The sequence below is a fragment of the Anguilla anguilla genome, chromosome 10, assembly GCF_013347855.1.
Source record: "Anguilla anguilla isolate fAngAng1 chromosome 10, fAngAng1.pri, whole genome shotgun sequence".
Classification (NCBI taxonomy): domain Eukaryota; kingdom Metazoa; phylum Chordata; class Actinopteri; order Anguilliformes; family Anguillidae; genus Anguilla; species Anguilla anguilla.
The window spans coordinates 5,389,378-5,404,475 of NC_049210.1; the positions used below are offsets into that span (position 1 = coordinate 5,389,378).

At 43.8% G+C, this 15,098-nt stretch overlaps 2 protein-coding genes across 3 annotated transcripts; one reads left to right on the forward strand and one right to left on the reverse strand.

Moving 5' to 3' along the window:
• The first annotated feature begins 326 nt into the window (after positions 1–326).
• On the forward strand, positions 327–7,965 carry rfc5 (replication factor C (activator 1) 5). Its single transcript, XM_035379236.1, has 11 exons — positions 327–518; positions 1,603–1,667; positions 1,815–1,951; positions 2,646–2,725; positions 2,857–2,930; positions 3,355–3,514; positions 3,633–3,714; positions 3,814–3,943; positions 4,143–4,220; positions 6,913–6,967; positions 7,786–7,965. The coding sequence occupies exons 1-11, from the start codon at positions 478–480 to the stop codon at positions 7,880–7,882; spliced, it is 999 nt and encodes a 332-aa protein (XP_035235127.1). The 5' UTR covers positions 327–477; the 3' UTR covers positions 7,883–7,965.
• Positions 7,966–8,447: 482 nt separating this feature from the next.
• Positions 8,448–14,865, reverse strand: wsb2 (WD repeat and SOCS box containing 2). 2 transcript variants are annotated; one of them, XM_035379235.1, is made up of 9 exons: positions 13,999–14,865; positions 13,624–13,792; positions 13,298–13,509; positions 12,318–12,449; positions 11,722–11,819; positions 11,127–11,308; positions 10,850–10,948; positions 10,365–10,481; positions 8,448–10,042 (listed from the first exon to the last, which is right to left on the reverse strand). In XM_035379235.1, exons 1-9 carry the CDS (start codon positions 14,051–14,053, stop codon positions 9,835–9,837), a joined length of 1,272 nt encoding a protein of 423 aa, XP_035235126.1. In that variant the 5' UTR covers positions 14,054–14,865; the 3' UTR covers positions 8,448–9,834. The 2 variants fall into 2 exon arrangements, with proteins under 2 accessions (XP_035235126.1, XP_035235125.1); XM_035379234.1 differs by having other exon boundaries at positions 13,624–13,795; positions 13,999–14,860.
• Positions 14,866–15,098: the final 233 nt, after the last annotated feature.

The window sequence follows — 15,098 nt, forward strand, 5'->3', positions numbered from 1 at the left end:
CAAATTGCCGATGAGCAAATCCAGTCCCAAACAGAGGCAGAAATTCAAGGAGAAAACATTTCGAGGTTCAACGTTTAATGTCAACAGCTGGCTTAATTTGTGGATCATAGTGTAATTCACTATTTTATTTCACATCAGCGAAATGGCATGCAGCAATTATGTTGTTTGTGTTGCTCTTATTAAACGTTTTGTTAAAAGGTGAAACTTACGTGGACGTTTGTTTGTAAGAATCCCAAAACAGTGAAAAAAGCGTAGCTACAGTCTAGCGCCGTTGTTTGGAGCCCTCCTTCGGTAGTAACCCCACCTCTACGGCTCTAAATCGAGCTCCGATTGGATGTGAATCTGCCGTTAAGCAGTTTGCAGACCACCGGGATAGGCGTGTTTACTTGCGCTGTGCTTGTGCGAAAGCGCGCCAACAGGATAGCCCATTGGTTTCATAGACTGAGTAGCACAATTTTTAAACAATTTTTGCAGGACATGGCATCCACAGACAACACAAAGTCAAGGAACCTGCCGTGGTAAGTTACGTGGTCGTTCATGCATTGGATAGTGGTTATTGCTGTCCATGTTTGAGGATTATACGGTAGATAACTAGATGCTAGCTAACGACTGAAATTGCTCTGGGCAAGAACGTGTGACGTTAGCTACCTAGTTTACGAAGTGAACACTGGCTAGCTAGCGAGAGCGAATACACAAACCAACCAACTTTGCTAAGTAGCTAGCTAGTATTAATGTTTACTTATCGTTAGTAATCTAGCGAAAGATCATATCGATTGCCTACCTAACCATTAACGTTGGCTATACCTTAGCGATATTCGTATCGCTAACTTGGCTTACACTTGGCTGTTATTAACGTTATACTTTTGTCTCGATTTAGGTAAAGTTGGGTCAATTGCGAGCTAAAACATTAGGCAGTGTGTGGTTAGATAAACTACTTATTTATGCATGCATAATTACCTAGATCCATAAAACTCAGCACCCGCGATAGTAGCTAATGTACCTGACTTTGGATACCCAACTCGCAATGTTCGGCCAGATTAGAAATGTCAGCTCTGAAATGACATTGACAGCGTCGATACCACACGTTAGCCAGTTTTTCTCAAAGGGCGCAGAGGTTCTGAAAGGATGCTAACGTGTGTTTTACAAATAACTTAACTGATGTGTAACGTAATGTGTGTTATGAAGCGTGAGAAGTGCTTGCTATGCATGCATATGAACAAATGCACTGTTGTTGATGCATCTGTTTAGATCATGGATTACGTAATTTAAATCTGGCCCTCGTGGACACGAGTATTGCTGAACTTGAAGTTTGCCCTTCTAATTAGCTAGGACTGATTTAACCCTGGGACACCAGGTGACTTAAATCTCTGGCCAAACAGTGGCATGAATTGATCATTTAACTGTCAGGTAGAAAATAGGTCCCCAGGATGCATGTGTTGGAGCACAAACAAGTATACTCAGGGGTCCCCAGGACTGAGGTTGAGAGAGGCAATAGTTTGCTTGTCATTAGTTTGTCAGCAAAACATGTGCATCCATCCCATCATTCACTGTCTACAAAGTTTATTTAGTAACTGACATTTTGAATCATGTGTATTGCTACAGGGTTGAGAAGTACCGGCCACAAACTTTGGATGACCTTATCTCACACCAAGACATTCTGAGTACAAGTATGTTTAATCTGTTTAATCTTTTCTATGATAAATTTGGAGAAATGTGTGTATTAGTTTTTCCTGTTGTCACAAAAAAAGCATAGAATAAAAAATATTGCCAGAGATTAATCTTTTTTTTTTTTTTGTCTTGGGTCCTTGTTTCAGTTCAGAAATTTATTAGTGAGGACCGGTTGCCTCACCTGCTGTTCTATGGACCTCCCGGCACAGGAAAGACGTCAACCATCCTGGCTTGTGCCAGGCAGCTCTACAAGGATAAGGAATTTAACTCCATGGTCCTAGAGGTACTGCATAACTGTGAACAGGGGGCTGTTTTCATGAAGCAGGATAACTGAGTTGGCTGGATACCTGTGCTGAGTAAAACCTGGAACAACTCCTTTTACAGTAACTTACAGTACAGATCACCAGTGTGGATGCAGGTTTTTACTTTTAGCCCAGCACGACACTATGATGTAATTATTCTAATTAGGCTAATTGCATGTACTTTTTTTATTATCCTAGCAGTGTTTTCACTACAATGTAAACATTCTGTAATTTAGCCTGTTTTATTTCTGAATTGTTATTAATTGCAGTGCTTTGATGTCCTGTGAAAGCTATTAATAATTCATAACGTGTATCATAAATATTGCAACGGTAATGACTGGAGATGTGCTACAAGTGTGAAAAATAATGGAAAAGTTGTCATTTTTTTCACAGTCATGTTTGAATTACTACATTCGTAACCTTAACGTCTTTTACAGTGAGAAAAATAATGCGATACAAAGAGTGCTAGAAAGTCTAACACCGAAATTATACTGTTATAAATTGCACAGTTAATGAGCAGTAGCAAGAGTTTCACAGTGCCTGAAAGATGCCCTGCCTCTCGAGTATGGACATTGTTGTTATGCAAACACGTACTTTAGAGAGCCGGGGTAACTGATAGCCTGTCTGGATGAAGCATTAAATGGAACTGACAGTATATATTTTTCATTTTAAAAGCTGAACGCATCGGACGACAGAGGTATCGATGTTGTACGAGGGCCCATCCTGAGCTTTGCCAGCACCAGGACCATTTTCAAGTGAGACCCCTGTTCTCTTACCATCATATCCTATTTCTGGACATTACAGTTAGATGCCATTACAGTACCTTGGAGTGATGAAACTGTACTCCCCCCCCCCCCCCCCCCCCCCCCCCCCCTCTTGTTACCAGGAAAGGCTTTAAGTTGGTTATCCTGGACGAAGCAGATGCTATGACTCAGGATGCCCAGAATGCATTGAGGAGAGGTGATCTGCAGCTTTCTGTCTTCACATTGTGCACCAAAGGACCTGGGCCTCTTGCAGCATCTCCAGACACCGAACACCACTCAATATCTTACATTACGTTACCGCATTATAGGCATTTAGCAGAACCTCTTATCCAGATTGAATGACACAGCTTACCTTCTTTACTTTCTATACATTTATACCGCTGGATAGTTACTGAAGCCATTTCGGGTTGATGGTGTTGTTGAAGGGTACAACAGTAAGGCCCCATCTGGGCATCAAGCCCATTTCCACAAGCATCATGCAACACTTCCAGCCATTGCTGGTAATGGGATCAGACTAGCAGCGTTTACCATTGGCATGGCTTACCTGTGCAGTTGGCAATGGCGGTACGTTTTTGAACGCGTGATGATTTTTTTCCCCCCGCCTGTTGTCGTTTGGGCAGTCATCGAGAAGTTCACGGAAAACACCAGGTTCTGCCTGATCTGTAACTACCTGTCCAAGATCATCCCCGCCCTGCAGTCCCGGTGCACCCGCTTCCGATTCGGACCCCTGTCCCCGGACCAGATGGTCCCCCGTCTGGAGCACGTCGTCCAGCAGGAGAAGTGAGTGTTCCGGAACCGGTTTAGGGACCGTTGGGCCTTCGCGTAACGGGACAGGCGGGGGACAAAAAAAACGGAACCTCGGATTTATACGAGGCCGTCCGCCTTCTGTCCTTTTCAGTATCGACATCACCCCAGACGGAATGAAGGCCATCGTGACTCTGTCCACAGGAGACATGAGAAGATCTCTGAACATTCTGCAGGTATGGGGGGGGGGGGGGGGGGGGGAGCGAGGCTCTGTGCTGTTTTCAGTGGCGGGTGTGTTTCTGGCTCTAACTGGCTACCTTTCAATCCTCCAACAGAGCACCAGCATGGCGTATGGAAAGGTGACAGAGGACACCGTGTACACTTGCACGGGTCATCCACTCAAGTCGGACATCGCAAACATCCTCGACTGGTCGTTGAACAAAGACTTTACCTCCGCATACAAGCGTATCTTTTTCAGCTTTTCAATCAAAACATTATTATTATCATTATTATTATTATGCAGTTTCAGTGTTATCTTTTGTGAAACCAGTTAAAAGTAGCTCCTGCACAGGAGTATCTTTTTAGTCTGGAATGATCCTTGTAATTCTTTGAACGTTTGACCTTTAAACTTGGTGAGCATCCTTCCTGAGCTCCTGTCCGACAGAGATCCTGCAGCTAAAAACCTTGAAAGGTCTGGCTCTGCATGACATTTTGACAGAAGTACATCTGCTCATACACAGAGGTAAGAGGTCAACCCTGAAGGCTGGGACACTGCTAAATCTTACTGTATCATTTTCTGTATCTGCAGGGAAAACCCCCATTCAGAATAACTGATAATACATAAGGTTCATACATATATATATTTTTTTTAAACTAAATAAATTGCACATTTCAGAAGTCTTTTTCTGTAGTATGTTTTACCAGTGACTTGCATAAACACCATAGATTAGATAACCCACTGGAAAAACAGTGTATTGTACAATGATATTGGGAGTTTTTGTTAAGTTTTCAGCACACAGCAAACATGTTTATCCTGGGTGTTGCTGCTCCACACCTTCATAATTCTGACAGATCTCCATGTCATCAAACCCCTCGTTTAGGCAAGGACAAACATTTGTGTATATCTGGGTCATAATTGTACAATTAGCATGATGCGGTGGGTAGATTTTAATAAGGCAGACTGCAGCGCTCGGCTGAGAGCTAGGCCTCAATTTGACACCATCTGCATAGTGACGCTAGATGTTTTCTTCCCCCAGTTTCCCTGGAGACCCTTTGCGGTTTCCATGGCGACGGGATGTTCTTGTTGTAGGAGGAGCCATTTACCAGCTTGCATTGCTACTGTTAAGTTGGTGGGTGGGTGGGGGGGGTGTTTTTGAGTCCTTTCACCGTGTTTCATATAATCCTCGCATTAATTTATTTTATTTTTTAAACAATTTGTAGGAATTACTTACGTGGATATTTTTTCCCCCCATTCTTTCTGTTAAAGGCTGTTGTAAGTGCATCACGTATGCAGCTAAACTGTGCATATTTGTAATGAAATCATATCTTTAGAAATATTATTTTTTAATATCTTAGTTTGTTTAGATGTAAAAGAAATGTTTACGTGTTTTTTTTTTTTCAGTTATTTTTTTGAGGGCTGTTCACAGACTGATTATTCGTACACCGAGAAACAGCAAATATGAGCAGTATTGAGCAGATAAAATGTCCAGGAAAACCCTTCAGTATTCTCACAGTGATTGTAATCTGATGAAATATTACAGTGATAGTAATAGTTTTGCACCAGAAGGATATTTGCTGCTTAAAAGATAAATGTTTCCTTTAGGCCAGAAGTGTCTTATCTTATCTGAAAAGGGCCAGTGTGGGTGCAGGTTTTTGTTTTAGCCCAGCACTGAGACATCCTGATTCAGCTAAACTAATCATTGTCTTCAGTCAAGACCTTGATAAGTAGAATCAGGTGTCTTTGTGCTGGGCTAAAACAAAAACCTGCACCCACACCGGCCCTTTTTGGATACGACTGGACACCCCTGCTTTTACACAAAAAGCACAGTGCTCAAAAGTTCTAATTATTTTAACTTTCATTGTTGTGCTTCATCCTGCGATGGACTGGCGATCTGTCCAGGGTTTATTTTTGCCTCTCGCCCAGTGCAAGCTGGGATGGGCTCCAGCACCTCCTGCAACACTGACCAGGAATAAGCAGGTTAGACGCTGGACGTTGTGCTTCCTGCAGAAGATACGTGTCTTTAGCATATCTGTTAGCATTCTGGCAGGCAGTCTGCCCCGACAAAAGCCCCGATGGTTTACTTGCACAATCTCGGAGTGGCGTCTGCTTTTAGGTTGATTACGGACGGAAAGTTAGCCGCACGCATTGTTCTGCTGGCAGCTGTGAGCGGGGACGTTCTCTGCTCTTGTGCTTGTGTGTGAAGCCAGCAGTGTGCTGTCCAAGCTCACCGAACGAGTCTCCCACCATTTATTCAGAGTTCTGTCTTTTTTTCCTTTTCGGTAGAAACCGTATTTGGTCTCATCTCTGTTTCGTATTCGTTTTGGTCTCATTGCTCATCTCATTGCATTACTGTGCCAAACGCCTTAGGAAAAACATACGTTTTCAATGTACAGCCAGGTAAAATCGGTGCTCTCCTGCAAGTCTGCATTGATACATAATTCACATCCAGGTGTACAGTAAAAGACAGAGTTGGGCTTCACAGTGCCCCCATTTAAGGAGCATTTTTGTTCTTGGAAATTGACGTGTGCTAACTGGGAAAAATTATTTAGGATCACATCTGCAAATTGGTATGCATTAGTGTGCTAAGTTTTTAAACTTAGGAGCACATTTGCTCCTTGGGGGGGGGGGGGGGGAAGTGTTATTGTCGAGCCCTGAGAGATGGGCTTGACAGATGTTGCGCGGTTGTTGTTTATGTACGACGATTCCCAGAAAGATTACACCTGTTGCGGCCCGGGCCTGTGTTTTCACCCGCCTGATGTTTTGGTCGCCTCCAATTACCGCTGACTGGTTCCACTGTCTGTTGACAATGGAGGGAACATGCAGCCGGAAAATGACTGTGCTTAGTGCATGCTGGGGGTGGCTGCGGAAAGTAGCAGACGGCCATTTTAAGGGTCACGGACGTGTTATGAAAGGCGTTTTGGAGCGACCCGTGGGCTCTTGTTGGCGGCGTGGAGCGTCCTGACATTTTATGTGTCCCAGGACTTATCTAGGGCAACGGGGGGGGTGGGTGGGGGGGGTGGGTGGGGGGGTGGTGGGAGCTGCAACATTTTACTTTCCGGTCTTGTCCTCGCGCATGTTGCAAAACCAGGTCTAGATTCAGTTCACACTCTGTGTACATAAACTCATTCTGAAAGTGGTTTTGGTGGTTGGATTTGTCACCTTATGTTTTTTTTTTCCTCTCTCTCTCTCTCTCTCCCCCTTTTCTTTTAAACAGTGGACTTCCCACCATCAATTCGAATGGGCCTGCTCATCAAGTTGGCAGACATTGAGTAAGTGTCAGATTTTAACATTTTTCTGATTTTATGGGATCTAGGCCATAAGACATTTATGCCCTTTCATGATTTGTAAGATATAATATTGCAGTAGTTTTCCCATTTATTTTGGTGGAAAAAAGCTTCATGTCCAAAGTCTACATTATAGTAAATAAGAGGCAGACGGCTGCTTGGGCAATATCTTCTAAAGTACAGGGCCATGATACTGATCTAGATAATTACTTGGGAAAGGCTGCTCTTGCCCAGTTATCGTGGGAGTAGTCATCATCATACTAATGTTAGATGTATTTAAAAGCTGAAGCTGCAAGAATATATGAAAACATGGGCTTCAAGATGACTTCAGTGATGATATCCTCACTGACCTTTACAAATCGTGAACTCTTCTAAACGGGTTATACTTGACTTCCTCTGTAAAAGCCACAAATTCTTGGTAGCCAGAATCGCCTTGTTTGAACGTGTGACGTACGTTCTAGTTTCAGTATTGATTGCAGGCCACGGTGTGAAATCTGCATTGTTCCCCACTCTCAGTGACAGTTTCTTTGTTATTTCCAGAACATTCCTTCACTTGCAGGGCAAAATAAGTGGGGGAGTTGCACCGAAGTGCACTGCCTTTTTTTCCTACAGTACTTGTGTTCGTCTGTGTACGAGTGCAAATCCGATTCTGTAGCTCAACAGCAAAGCTTCCGTTGCTTGGAAGGGCCCGGCTGTGGTTATGAAAGGAGTCTGTTGCTCAGCGTCCCGCAAATCCAGCTTGCGTTAAAACTTTTGAGGCCAGACGGTGACCTTTTCTCGTCTTGTTTCTCCGTCCCGTTCAGGTACAGGCTAGCTTCTGGGACCAGCGAGAAGATCCAGCTGAGCTCCATGGTCGCAGCCTTCCAGGCCGTGCGGGACTTGGTGGTCAGCGACGGCTAGGCTCCTCCCCCGTCGCGTGATTCCAGAGCTTTGCAATCAAACGGCTTGAATTTGAGCAGAGGGGTTGGGGGGGGGGGGGGGGATCTTTTGACTGAAAACTACAAAAAAAAGTTACTGGAGATAAATGCTTTCCAAATGTAAATATTAAAAAAAGAAATCCTTTGAAATAAATGTATCTGGCTCTTCTGATAGATTTAAGGTCAATGCAGTTAGGAGACCTAAAAGGTCAACTCAACACAATTCCCATCACGGGAAAACACTGCAGTTCGCCCAGCCAGGGAGAACACTGAAAGCACGGAGGCTGAAGCCAGAGGTTCTCCATCCAGAGACCACAAAATGAAGACAAGGGTGCAAAAGTTCCCCCGTCATCAGCGGTCTGTTTACAACGGTGCATTGTAAATGTTGACACTGACAACACGTCACATTTAAGGTCGTCTCTCCACAAATGAAGCCAATCTATTCAATCTTACCACTAACCCAGTCATCCCTTTGCCCTTGCATTTTAAGCAAGTAACCTTTTGACAGTTATATTCTATGAATTCATCTTATGGAGTTCAGTGGAAGAACCTTGAATACATTCTTTACTCAGAAGTGAATCGAGATTAAACTGAACAGAAGCACAAATATTGATGTTGAGTAACGGAATTGCTGATCACATCACATTTTACTGTATTAAATTGCGTCATGTCTACAAAAAACAGCTACGTGAGAGAATATCTGATGAACAACTCAAACTCATCCATTCAATCCTGCTTCTAAACATGAGAGTACTATAGGGTCATACAGTAAACTGTAAAACAAAAAAAATAACATTATAACATCGCCTTTAAATACTTTCTCTTGGTTTTTTTTATCACCATTAATTTAAATGAGAAATTTTTAATATGTACAGTGAATATATGGAAAATAAATATTTACAGAATTTATAATATATTCAAGTTATGGGGGGGAAAATGTTTTTGTCTGTTCTTTTACATAACTTAAACGACACTGTAAAACCCTGAGTTGAATAGTATTCTTCAGTAACTGCACAACATTAAATTAGGTTAAAATGCACATAAAGATAGCCTACTGAACTATTTTCTTTATCTACCCATTAGCCACGTTTACATGTAGAATATTTCATCATTCAGAATACATTCATTTAGATTGATGATTTCAAATGAACTGTTTACATGGTACTGCTAGTTTTCCCGTCTGATCGATAGTGCAGTCCAATAATGTTTGGTCAGAAATTACACTCACTTGGTGTGTCAGGTTTAAATCCGTCCCAGATTAGAGGAGAGGAATGAAAACCAGAAATCTCACCCGGGGCCAGATTTGAGTAGCCCAGCTCAAGAGTCACTGCTGAACTGCTTTACCACCTCTGGTTCAACCAAGACTTGTAGTGCAGGGGTGGCCAAACCCAAGTCCTAGAGAGCCACAGGGCCTGTTGGATTTGTTGCTGCTCAGCACTTAATTGATCAACTTTGGCAGTCGATGACACGGTGAACTCACCTAACCTGGTTTCTCAGGTCTGAAGGGGTTGTGGTATTGAAGGTGAAAATAAAAAGCAGAAGGTTGGCCACTCCTGTAGCAGTGGAAAGAGATCCTGGTTGTCTTCAATACCTGGGCCCCAGGAAGCATCTCAGGGCAGAGCACTGATCTAGGATAGTGGCTAAGGAGTTGGTCTTGTAACCTAAAGGTTGCAGGTTCGATTCCGTTGTACCCTTGAGCAAGGTACTTAACCTGCACTGCTTCAGTATATATCAGCTGTATAATTGGATACAATGTAAATGCTATAAAAAAAAGTTGTGCAAGTCGCTCTGGATAAGATCTGGACCTGATCCTAGACCAGCACTCCCCCTCTTTAAGAATATACACCCAGTCTTGCCGGCTGCACCACTGCAGTACTGACCGTAGGCCGAGATGCAGCGAGTAGCCCTTCAGGCACATCGAACAGTTTTATTTTCTCACTGCCTGCACCTATGGTAGGAGCAGAGAAGATCGTAGTGCTCCTCGTAGTTCCTGTAGGTCAGGATGTCCCTTATCTTGCCGGGGATGGGCAGCGCCATCACCTGGTGGGTGGAGACCGAGAAGCGCAGGGCCATCCTGCAGAAGTGCACCAGGCTGGGCACCGCCTGTGGCACGTTCCAGAACTTCACGTGTCCGTCTCGTGTCCTGCAACGCCGGACCATATGGGAAAAACAATTATGCCATTTTAGTGGGAAGGGGGTGCAGGCATTCAAAATTTGCTTCAGGGCAGGGGTGGCCAAACCAGGTCCTGGAGAGCCACGGGGTATGTTGGTTTTTGTTTTTACTCTGTACTTAATTGATCAATTAAAGCAGTTGATTAGTTATACCAAAGAAACCAGGTGAGTTAAGTGGTTGTTGTATATAAGGTGAAAACAAAAACCAGCAGACCCTGAGGCTCCCCAGGACCAGGGCTGGCCACCCCTGCTTTAGGGTATTCCCTGTAACGAGCGTGTGGTGGGGAACTTACCCTGTAGCAATGACTCCCCCTTGTGGGTGGAATGTGCAGCACAGCCCACATGAGAAGTGGCGACGTTCTGATTCTATCAAAGGCTCGTCCTGTCCAATTTCCCAGACCCTTATCTCTCTGTAAAGCAGCGATGCATGAAAAAAACTGGAACTGCGTACTTTCAGGAAATGACAATTTGTCCCAAAGAACAAATCTATTTCAGTGTTCAGCACACATTATTCAACAGTGTGCACGTGTGGCAGAAAGACGAGTCAAGGTCATTACTTGAGGGTAGTGGTAGCCAAACTTATTCTTTTTCACACGCATCCTGGTTTTTTTTCTTAACCCATTCCAAACTTCTGTAAATCCAATCTGAGTTAAAACAGTGCTAAATTACGTTTTAAAATTTGATATCATTGATACTACTCCCTTCAGCATTTTTACTTTAATTTGCAGTGTATCTTAAGACGTTACCATCGCAGTGTTCACCTATAGAAGTTCCTTACCTGTCCATTGTGATAAAAGCCAGGTGCAGGCCATCCGAAGAGAAACGGACGGCCCTGATCGGATTATCCATTATCGGAAAGTTGCAGCTGAAACACTCCCTTGTTTTTAAAAAAAGGGGAAATAAAACAATGGTTCTCTATAAACATTTGAGTATAACACGGGTAGATACACATACGGCTGTTGGCAAGACTAAAACAGGTCCACAGACATTTCGCCACTGGTGAGCTACAGGTAGCGACCACAATGACAACACAAGGAGAATTTGTAAACTCTTACTGCAGCCGGAAGAGGTGCTCCCCGGTGTAAGGGTCCCACAAGGACGTCTCCCAATTGGCCAGGTACGCCGCCGTGGCCAACAGCGCGCCGTCTGGCGAGAAGTCGCACGACACCTGCCAGGTGTTGGCGTTCTGGAGGTGCCTGATGAACGTGTACGACCGCAGGCTCCACAAGAACACTTTCTGCACAGACACATTGGGAGTTTGTGTATGAGTTGAGACATTGGGAGTTTGTGTATGAGTAGAAACATTGGCAGTTTGTGTATGAGTAGAGATATTGGCAGTTTGTGTATGAGTAGAGACATTGGGAGTTTGGGCATGAGTAGAAATTGGCAGTTTGTGTATGAGTTGAGACATTGGGAGTGTGTGTATGAGTATGGGGAGATGGGATGGATGAGAGGAGGCATCACGGTTTTGAGTGATTTACTTATACTGTACTTAATCTTTGGTTGTGCACCACATTACTGCATATGTTATAACGGGGAACAATAAATTAAACCGATTCCTTTGAAACATAATTGTATTTAACAATTCAGCTCAGAATTCAGTCACAAAAAATAAAAAATAAATAAAATGGCTGGATGGAAAACACTCACTGGATTCCTTCTGCAGACAGATGCAATCATGCTACAGTCCGGAGAAACGCTGACACTATAGACCCAATCAGTATGTCCTTTCAGGACCTGGGAATTGTCTGGAAGAAAAAAAAAAAAAAGAGGGGCGGGGGGGGGGAGTGATGTCACAATTGGTTTAAATAAATTTGGTTTGGCAGACAGTTATACAGAATTCATTTGATATTCATACGCCTACAGGTACAGCGGGTGTGTCCAGTATTATCTGAAAACGGCCAATGTGGGTGCGGGTATTTGTTTTAGACAACTGATTCTTATCAAGGTCTTGATTGCGGTGCGCCCACATTGGCCCTTTTTGGATAAAATTCTGCCACTTGTTTCCTCCACCAATTAACTCTTTGTGCTAATGAGCAAATCCAGGTGACTGGAACAAGACGCTGGGGAGGACTCCTACTTTCCGAACCTGGATTTTGCACCTCTGCATGTTGGGCATGCCACAAGGTGCTGGTGGCACCATGTCCCAGCATGCACGTTCCCACACGCTGGCTCATTCCTGGACACGGACCAAGAATGCGGAAAGGCGAACGTTCTCACGGGAACAGTCCTAAAGGTTGACGTACCCGACTTCTTCAGGTTCCAGATCCGCAGAGTTGTGTCACGGGACCCAGACACGAGGGTGAGGCTTCCGTTGGGAGCGAAAACCAAGTCCCTCACAATAGACTGATGTCCTCTGAGATTGAAACAGAGGCGGCCTGAAATAGATGAGAAGCACTTGCTATTGGAGCAACTTTCCAGGGTCTCCCAATTGATAATAACGTAATAGCGCTTCTCTTGCCTCCGAAAGGGGCTCCCAACAATTAAAAGAAAATATTTCATATGGCATTTGGTCCACTACTGAGAAGAAACATCAAATATGAGCTCAATAACAGACACCACTTAAAATAACAACATGAATCAGACAGCAGAGTGTTTCGTGGGCTTTGTGTGAATGGAACGGGTGTAAAATGTTAAACAGGGATGGCAGTTGGGCCCCATCACCCCAGAAAATCCTATGTTCTGGAATTTTTTGGGAACCACATGTGATTTAGGTTGGTATTCTACTATCATTTCAGGTTGTAACGTACAGTAACTAACCTTAAAACAGGTGAATCCCCAAAGCTATGTGAACTGAGCTAAGAATAAACACAGCTGTTATCATGCATACTCAAATCTGGCCCTGGTTTTCTTTTCTCCAAGGAAACTAACTGAAGGTTTCGTGCCACTGATTGGACAGACCGTCTTCACACCTGACTCCTAGGTACAGGGAGGGTGAAAAACCAGAAGTTCTTGGCCCTGGAAGACTGTGATTTGAGTAACAGTGTTTGTAAAAGTTTTTTTTTTTTTTTTTTTTGCTTATAGCGTATTTTCTTGTATATCTTAAGCTTTTTTGCTGGACCGCAACAGCGGGGCCAGCCCTACAAACGCTAATGTCTGTAACTGAGTGATGAAGTTACACCACTGGTCGGCCGAGTTATGAAGTTACACTATTGGTCAGCCGGTCCAGCCATATAGGCTACTAGGTTTTGACCTGGTCTTGTTTAAAAAGGTAATTATCACTCACCGGTCTCAACCTCCCAGACTTTAATTTCTCCATTGCTCAGACCAGTCGCAAGAAGCAAAGGCTGTGCCGTTTCACTAGTCCGTCTCAGCTGATCATCTGACCGACCTGCATACCTGGATGCACGTGGTCCAAAGGCTAAACCCCATACAGTCTGCCCACAGTCCAAAGTCCTCTCCTTCGCTGCAGCAGTGAACTGCGGAGTTCCATGCCATCTGCAAAAAATGTTTTAATTAAGCATTGACAGGTAGGTGTGGCAGGAGTCATGTCTAAAGCAGAAGACATAAACTAATTTCAACCTCCCCAGGACTTGCCAACAAGAAACATACTCGATGCCCTGTAGTGGCCACCGAAGCAACTGCACAATGCCATATCCTTTGGACCACGCGAAGTACGAGCCATCCGGAGAGAACTCGACGCTCCAGGTCTCGCAGCCGGCGCGACCATCCACTGATGGGGGGTGAATGGGCCTCAACTCTCCAATCAGTGGAGCAGACTCTTCTGGACATACGAAGATGTTACACTTCGTCAAGAGTTACAATACAAGGCACACATACTGATCTAAGCCTGGTTACCATGTTCTCCTCACAAAATCGAATAGGCTGCGTGCTACTCCCTTTCCCAACAGCAGCTAGACTTAGAAATCATGCACTAAACAATCCATCTAAGCCAACAATGCACACGGTTTTTGCAATAAATCCTACCTTTACGTTGTATGTCAGCAGGTCGATTCGAAGAACACGAATTATCTGAGTCCATGACGATATCAAATGCGCAACTAGGTAAACAATCCAGTCAATACCTGGCCTATTGTATGTTCGCTAAGTTAACTAGCTAGCTAGACTGATGGCTTAAGAAGTAATGTATCCAACCCATCGCGTAGTGTAATTAGAAATGAATATGTTCTCCGTTTACGATATTTTGCTTTAGTCATTTCATAATTTCTTCTCGGCACAATATTATCTGATGTGCTAACATAAAAGCACGCTATGTAGCTATGTAATTAGCCTGCCGTATACAGCTTGCTGGCAGATGGGCGTGGTATGGAATGTGAACAAACGACTTCCTGTACTCACACCTGTGTTCATGGAGATACAAAACGAATTACATTTTGCGTACGTTTAAAAAAAATACACTAGACTGCTAGGTTAGCCCCTCAGCGCTTCAAACTGCCTCTACTATGTAACTACGCTGTCACTTGCTTCCCGTCACTTGCCTCATCACCTGACACAAACGCATTCAGAAAGAATGTGGTTAAATAGCAACCCAAAGCTGTTCATGCTGCGGTGAAAAAAAACAACTTCGTAAGAAAGTGAGGCGTGTTCTGGGTGTATCCGTCCGTCCTATTCGGAAATGCGCAGATAATGCGTCGTACACATAATTCTCTTCTTCCTGAAGCTGACCAATGACAGCGTGCGATTTGCGGAAAAACTGTGCAGTAAACGGAAAATGAAAGAACGCTCGTCGGCACCCAAACCGTTGGGATAATGAGACAACGCTACAGGTAATGTTGGTTAAACATGCAACCATAGGCTACTGATAATGTTGTCTCCACACCACAAGTGCGTGTAAAATGTTGTTAGTTCAAAAAGATTATTCGTGATGCCTACCGCTTGTCAAAGCCAGTCCAAAACTTCCACATTCCAAGGCCCGCCCACTAAAACTCATACAATAAGGCAGCATTTTTTATGTTTTTTATTTTTAACAAAAGCAAGAATTTGAAAGATTTATGACGACGATAATGCCCTGTCCTAGCAGGGCAATATAACAGAGGAATAATAATAACAATAATAATAATAATAAC

Excerpts from the sequence above, each read along its gene's own strand:
- rfc5 (XM_035379236.1), top strand. The coding sequence starts at position 478 with ATGGCATCCACAGACAACACAAAGTCAAGGAACCTGCCGTG. Across the intron at positions 1,952-2,645 it reads TTAACTCCATGGTCCTAGAG|CTGAACGCATCGGACGACAG; the intron begins GTACTGCATAAC and ends TCATTTTAAAAG. Across the intron at positions 3,515-3,632 it reads CACGTCGTCCAGCAGGAGAA|TATCGACATCACCCCAGACG; the intron begins GTGAGTGTTCCG and ends TGTCCTTTTCAG.
- wsb2 (XM_035379234.1), bottom strand. The coding sequence starts at position 14,053 with ATGGACTCAGATAATTCGTGTTCTTCGAATCGACCTGCTGACATACAA. Across the intron at positions 13,510-13,623 it reads TGGCCACTACAGGGCATCGA|ATGGCATGGAACTCCGCAGT; the intron begins GTATGTTTCTTG and ends CATTTTTTGCAG. Across the intron at positions 10,043-10,364 it reads GGGGGAGTCATTGCTACAGG|GACACGAGACGGACACGTGA; the intron begins GTAAGTTCCCCA and ends CCGGCGTTGCAG.